Source organism: Entamoeba invadens (genome assembly GCF_000330505.1).
Source record: "Entamoeba invadens IP1 unplaced genomic scaffold scaff_1105074726561, whole genome shotgun sequence".
NCBI lineage: Eukaryota > Evosea > Mastigamoebida > Endamoebidae > Entamoeba > Entamoeba invadens.
Window position 1 is genome coordinate 30344 of NW_004443755.1, and position 7829 is coordinate 38172.

General features: G+C 28.9%; 1 protein-coding gene across 1 annotated transcript; it reads left to right on the top strand.

The window, feature by feature from the left end:
• Positions 1 to 4251: 4251 nt before the first annotated feature.
• EIN_038660 (hypothetical protein) lies at positions 4252 to 6156 on the top strand (the record flags this gene model as incomplete). The annotated part of the gene is made up of 1 exon (XM_004261399.1): positions 4252 to 6156. One exon carries the CDS (start codon positions 4252 to 4254, stop codon positions 6154 to 6156), a length of 1905 nt encoding a protein of 634 aa, XP_004261447.1.
• Between the last annotated feature and the right edge of the window lie 1673 nt (positions 6157 to 7829).

A 7829-nucleotide genomic window follows, 5' to 3' on the forward strand; every position in this document is an offset into this window, starting at 1 on the left:
TAATATGAACATCATTTAATTATTATTATCAAAAATCCGACATTTAAAGCACAAAAAGATGCCAGAAACACTTTTATACATGAATCAAGCTCTTGTATTTTTGATTGTTTCGATTATGAGTATATTCAATGTTACGTTCTTAAACGTTATTTAACACAGAAAGTATTCAAAAACGTTTTTTACAATAACCAAATTATTAAAACAAATAATAAAAAATTTACTATTTATTTAAAATTTGTCTTCATTTTAAATTAAAATAATTATTTAATAAAAAAAATAATAAATTCAGACAATCATAATAAAGTAATTAATTTTTTTAAAAAATATTTGTGCCATAAACAGTGTTGATATCAACAGAATAAATATCTATAAAATAAACAACAATTCAGATGAGTAAAAAGCCCAATTTTCAACAATATGTAACAAAGAAAAAGACGATTGATAACATTCCTTCCATCCCCTGCAACCACTCCTTTTGTGTGAAAGATTGAAATTTTTCCCTGAGTATCTAGAACACTTTAAAAGTTGTGAAAAAGAAGTTAATGAGTGTAAAACACACTTTGAGCAAATAAAGCTCGTTATGAAACAAATAGGAGATGTTAATTGGCGTCGTGGATGGAAAACGGATATTAAAGTGTTCTTTGGAGGAGCCAGAAGTGTAGAAGAACAAATAAGAAAGGTTGAAAAAAACAAAGGAGGAGGGGAAGTTGGTCGACCGCGAGTTTTGAATAATGAAAAAATTGATGAAATTAAAAAATTCGTTGAAACTTTTCAAAATGCAAAAAAGCCAGTGAAACCTCGTGAAGTGAAAGATTTTGTAAACTTGACGCTTTTGAAAGAGGGAGAAAAGGTGGTGACAACGAAGCAAATTTACGATTCGATAAGAAAAATGGACAAACTCGGTGTCAAGAAAGGTGAATTAATGGAGGAGTCCAGAGCAGTTGTTACCAAAGAAATAATTATGGAGTACTTGGTTGAATTGAAAAAGGCCGTTGAAGACAAACCAACTGCTCTTGTCTATAACTTGGACGAAGTTGGTTTTGATTTGTTTGTTGATGCGGTGTCGAAGTCGGTGGTTTTCTCACATGTTATCGGTGAAGCTGTATACACTCCAATTCCTGGGCGTGGTGACAGAATCACCCTTCTTGGGTGTATCCGGGCAGATGGTCATCAACTTGATCCGTTGATTATCACAAGTCGAGTGACACTCAACCAGGACGTCTTTGCCTCCCTCCACTCACATGCCCATATTCGTACCCAAGACAACGGTTTCATGAATTCTCAATTGTTTTGTTTTTGGGTGGAGAGGGTCCTTGTCCCTGACGTCAAGGCGTCCCAGAAAGCACTTGGAACCAAAGCCAAAGCGGTGCTTATTATGGACGGATTCAAGTCCCACAATGCAGCGCTGGACACCTTAAAGAAGAGTGGGATTGATGTGCTCTTTCTCAAACCACATACATCCCACTTGTGCCAACCACTGGACTTGTCTATATTTGCTGCTGTCAAGGGCACCTCGCGAAGAATGAACTCTTGAAAATGGAGTTCGAACGGTATATGTGTGAGAACGGGAAACACACAAATCAGTTATTCGACGATCTTCTCAAAGTCAAAGTAGAGTTTGCAGAAGCCACTGTCGAAAGAAGAATCATGTCTATTTATGATTCTTGGAAATCAAAGGATAGACTTGAAACGATAGTTAGTGCTTTCAAACAATCTGGAATAGCTCTCCAGACAGTATTGGACCAACAGAAAGAAGAGAATGTGCCAGACTCAGAAAAGGCTTATAAGATATGCAAGGTAGATGTGGCCTATTCGAGATGCATGAGACTTTTTTTATATGGAGAAGACATGCCTGTGCTTGTTGCTCCAAAGGGAGTTAAGCGCTTGATGCTGGAGACACAAAAAGAAAAGGAGGACAGACTTGCTAAAAAGAAAAAATAAGTGATTTTTTGGTGTTGTTTGTTGGTTATTATACTTTTATAATATTTATATTATTAAAAAGTTAAAAATATAAAATAAAAAAGTGCGAGAGTGATGTTATGGGTTTTATTTTTTTTCGCTTTTTGGTTGTTGTTGATAATTTGTTTGAGATATTTCGTGTTTTGAATTATTAAGTTTTGTATAAAATAATGAATAAAAATATTAATATAATAAGTTTATTTATTGTTTTGTTTTGTGATTTTATTTTTACACTTAAATTTAGTAAATTAATAATTATATTTATTATATTTATGAATCTTTTTGTGTGTTTTTTATTGTTTGCATCGTTACGACAAAGTTAAATCACCAATTTATTTTTAGCATAACAAAACAATTTGGAAATTTAAATTAAAAAACCATTTGAATAATATTTTTATTAATCGCTCTAAATAATAAATCAATAATTGTTCTTTCACAAAAAACTCGTTTGTTTTCAACTATTTGTTATTTTTATATCAAATAGTTAATATTTATTAAATTATAATAACGAATAATATAAAGTACGAAAACAGTTTCATTTTTAGATATATGAAATGACTTAAAAGACCTTTAAAAAATAATATGTATAAAATATAATTTGATGGAAAAATAAAAAATAAATAAAATTTTAATATTAATATTAATGTTTCTTATTAATATTTTGAAAGGGTTTAAACAACCTATTAAAAATAATAAATAATAAAACTGATTATAACGACGATGAGAAGAGGATGAGAAGAGGATGATGAGAAGCAAATTTAAACCTATTTTAGAACATAATGACGGATCTAATATTTTAAATGAATGTCAGTTCAATTTTTGTTGTTTTCTATTTATATTTATAAAACAAACTTAAAAATAATTTATTTTAAATAGAATTTCTAAAAAAATACGTCAAAAACTTACATTATTATCTCATTCCCAAAAGTGCATAATAGGGTTATCCTTTTTCTTTATACACAAGGAAAAGATTGTAAAAAGTTAAAATTGACTTGTTTTTGTTCTGGAAGTTCTACCAAAATCGACAAGGGATTGATCATTTACAACCAGTTTATCACACCCCTATAAATAAAAAAAATAAAATTAAATAACATTTAGAAAACATTTTATTATTATTCACCAAAAATTATCAAAAGCGGTTTTTTTCCTGAAGCGGTTTTTTTCCACCCCTTTATTCCAGTTTTTGAAAACGCCCTCACAATGTAAGAGGATGTTTTAAAGCAATCAAAATGTAAAATGACGAAAATGAATTATTTTTTTAAAACCATTAATTTATGACACAATTTCATGTCGTTTTAAGCAATGATTAGTGTTTGTTCTTGATAAAATATAAATTGGAAAATAATATTATTTTTTAATGGTAATTTTAGAGTAAAATTATAACTCGTTATTAAATTTTAAAAACAAGATAAACACAAAATCAATAGTTAATTTAGTGTTAATTAAGGCATCTTCATAAATAGTGAGGGCGTTATTAATAGCGGGAGGATGTCCCTAAATGATAAAAAACGTTTTTCAATTTATTATATTAAACTTTGTCACCCTGTTCGTCATTTCCTTTGTAATTATTTTCAAAAAGATTCAAAAGTAGCCGAATGGCTATAATAAAACAACATTAATTTTAAATTAGGTTATAACTATATTACACAACCAAGAAATGTAACAATCTGCTTGTGACAATGGCTATTTTTATGTTATACGTTTTATCAACAATATCACTGAATTAATATAATAACAAATCATTATAATATATTATTGAAAAATCATAAAGTCTAGAAATGCAATAATACCAGGCGTTTCCAAAATAATTATTGCCAAAAATGTGGTATTGTAACGTACGAATTTATAAGAGAAAATGAACATTTTGGTTATTTAATGGTGATGTAGGGAATTAGCATTGTGATTTTGAAAACCTCAAATAAATACAATGGCACTGTTGTTTATAATAATAATTTTCATAATCAACATAATTTTGAACCTTTAAAATATACAACACAAAGTATTTTTTATTTGCAATAAAAAGGTTTTACTGTTTTTATTTGAGTGTTTATAATGTAAAAACAATTTCAAATAAATTCAACACGTTTATTGGAGTTATGGATAATATCTATATACATAAATTGTGACTATTCTCATCTATTTCAAATATATTTATATCAAAAAAATAAATAAAAACTCCAATAAATATAAAAAACATTCAAAATTTAAAATATTGGAATGAACAACATAATTTTTTAATTTATCATCAAAGAATTTATATTAATTAACTTTAAAATTAAATTTATTATGGAAATGATTGACCCTTACGACGTTTTTCGACAAGACATCCCTGACATCAACTCCACGTTTGCAATTTTAAAGTCTGCACTGGAAAAGCACATTTCCACCCCCCTCCAAACCCTACCTCTCGATTTTCATGACTTCTCTCTTGACGACGCAATTACCTTTTTAACTCAAAGTGTTGAAGAGATGAAAACAAGTGAAAGCAATTGTTTACTCTTTTCTCAAACGATTGACACGACAATAGCCGTGTTAATGGATTCTCTCAAGTTAGTCACCAAAATAAAAAAGCAGTGCACCAAAGATACAGCGGCAATTGTGGAGTTCAAAAACACGTTGCTGACACTTCTCAAAGAAAAAGAAAAAATTCGGTACGACCAAGAGCTCGAGAAAAACGCATTTAGAAAAGCACAAATCACATTGGAGTACAAAAAGCGTGAGAATTCGATTAATGAAAAGCTTGAAAATTCCTTTTTGCAACAACAGTCGGCATTTTCAGAAGATTACATACAAACCATCGCAAATCCATTCAATGAAGAAGAAAAATTGTTTGACTCTGAAATTGGAAAAAATGAAAATTCCGACTCACAAAATGTGAAATTTGATAATTTTGAATTTCAAAGTAAGGAACTAAGTAAACACGTCAAGACTAATACACCACAAAATCTTGAAAAACTCGAAGATCTAAAATATGAAGGAAATAAAATTCAAGTACTCCAAGACGATGAATTACTGGTAGAGTCCTTGGTGAGTTCCATTGATGAAATTGATGAAAAAGCTAATACCAATATTAATAATAATAAAACTAATAATTATACTATTAAACCCTTCAAACCAATTCGTTCAAAATTAACAACTTCCCGACGAGAAAAGAGTGTTTCAATAATTCCAGAAAACGAAGAAGAAAGTGCTTCAGAAAGTGATGACAAAATTTCGTTGTTAAACAAAGTCGCAAACATCGCCACAAACTCGTCCGATTCCGATTCGGAAAAGTACTCCACGTACATCAAAAAGAAAAATGCACGTCAGAAATTATTGAAAAGAACTTCCACAGAACCTTCAAAGCCAACCGCCTTGCAAAGCGATGAAACAAAAAACACAAAATCAAAAAAAATTGTGAAAAAGCGAAGGACATCAAATGGACAACTTCCCGCAACAAGTGCAACAGAAGAGGCGGCTCGGCGGTTAGCTGAAAAATACAAAAAACTCGAAATACCAAATTTAGGGTTTGGTACAGACAGACGGACATTTTCTGTTTCTGACGAGCACGAAACGGTTCAAACGAAAACGAGTGAAAACGACGAAGGAAATGAGACGAATGAGAGACTTCCAGAAGTTTTAAGTGAGCGACGGAATGATATTAGTGATGCGGAAATAATAGGGTTTGAAGAGAAAGCACAACTTTTTGCGTGGAGTGGGAGAAGTGTGGGTAATCTTGTATATGACAGTGTTGAGTTGCCGACAGTGTTTTGCAGTGCTATATTTACTCGAAAAATAGTGCAGGCGAGAGGGTTTGTGATAGTCATAATAGCAGAGGAGAACGTCTTTGGAGTTGTTGTGACGGGAAGAGTGAAGAACGATTTACTATTTACAACGGATGAAAATTGCTTCATTTTTGTGTTGAAAGAAAATGGTATCAAAAGACGAAGAAAATATCTAATCAAAAAAGAGTGTAAAGATCAGGCGTTTTGGCTCGGGAAGGCATCAAGAGCAAAATACTTTCAAGTTGGAAATGGAGATTTAATAGTCTTCTTGAGAACCACAGACTCGAAGCTGGTTTGTAAGTATAAAATGAAGTCATTTGATTATGGAAAAGATAACGGATTGTTCGGGAAAAGCTTTGAAAAGACAAAGGAAGAGACTGAAAATGGTCTGTTGGTTGATAGATTTTTAGTATATAATTTAGAAAACGTGTGAAGTGCAAAATTGTTTTGTTGATTGTGTTAATTACATGTTCGTTTATTTTTATTAAAACATAAAATATATGTTATTTAAACAGTTAAATAATTAAATAAAATTTACAAATAAGAATAAATCAACACACTGGTAAACAACAACTATTGTCAAATTTGTTGTAACGTATATTATATATTGTTCGTGATATCTAATTGATTAATTATTGATAAATTGTGTTGTTTTTGAAATCGTATTGTAAATAATTAACTTTATAACATTTCATATATAAAATTTGTCATTGTTAATTTTTATTGATGAAGGTTATTTCTTTTATAAAAATGATTTGTTTATGGTGACGTCCAAGTGAAATAAAACCAATACTAATTTGGTTTTTGTTTAATGTTGTTTTACATTTTTTTATTACAGATGTAATAAAATTTTTAAAAATATATGACATCTTTGAAAAACTAAATTTTAATAATTCGTAAAAAAATTCCTTAACTTCTCGTAGAAGTAACCGGCCTTGCGCAGGGGTTTTGCTAATCTTCTCTGTATTGTTCCAATTTTAGATTAGTAGTCCGGTTTCCCAGACTGATTACGTTTTCTAAAAAGTATTTGTAAAAAGTAAATATGAAATAATCAAATTATGGGATTTATTTAATTATTTAATTAAATATATAATACATTTTTTAATATAAATTTAAAATTTGTTTTTTATGTTTAATGATATAATATTAATAAATTAATAGTAATAATAATAAAAAAGGATATTAAGGAAATTATAGTTTGAAAATAACTTTAAATAAAATAAACAATTTAGTTTAAAATAGTATTCAAACCATTAATATATATATTAATATATTATTCCATATATTATTAATATATGGAATAATATATTAATTATATATTATTAATTATATATTATTTAATATTTATTTTATATTTTATAATACAATGATAATATTATTTTAAAAAACATTTTATGTAATGTATATATTTTTGAAATAGAGTCAGTCTTTGTTATGGTTGACAAATAATAGCTCAATTATTGTCTAAACATTGGGCATTTGGTAAATGTGGGAAAAACCTAAAAATGATTGAGGTGGTTATTTGGGGCCACAACCAGGGTATTAATTTTTTGCCTCGTTTTTGTTTTAAAAAACAGGGAGCTGGGGTTAACTTTTTCCCAAAAACACATTTTTTTAAAAAAAACATTCTATAAAATAAGACTGAAGCATTTTTGGAATTCGGCATTCACCGTGTAAATTTTGGTAAACGCCTGGTTGTGTTTGGGGCTACCCAAATATTTCAATTATATTGGTCCAGAAGGTATTAAATAAGGTTAGAGACCAGTTAACTTTTAAAGACAGACTTGTACAAAAATGTAAGCCGTTTTTTACTATAATAACGAGGTTAAAAATATCCGCCAAAAAGTTAAATAATTGAACGGATTAATTTTTTTATGTATTACAACAATATATTTGGTTTTTATATTTCATATGGAAAATACAAAACGTTAAAGCCATAATGATTTACAACTTTGTTGTAAATTATTGTTTAAACTTGAAATTCACATTTCACGTCACAATCAATTGACAAAAACATTTAATCATGAATCAATATTTTTGTTTTCTTTTGAACCGAATAAAGAAGTTATAATAAAAGTTTTGTTATGGTGTTTTCTTAACTAACAA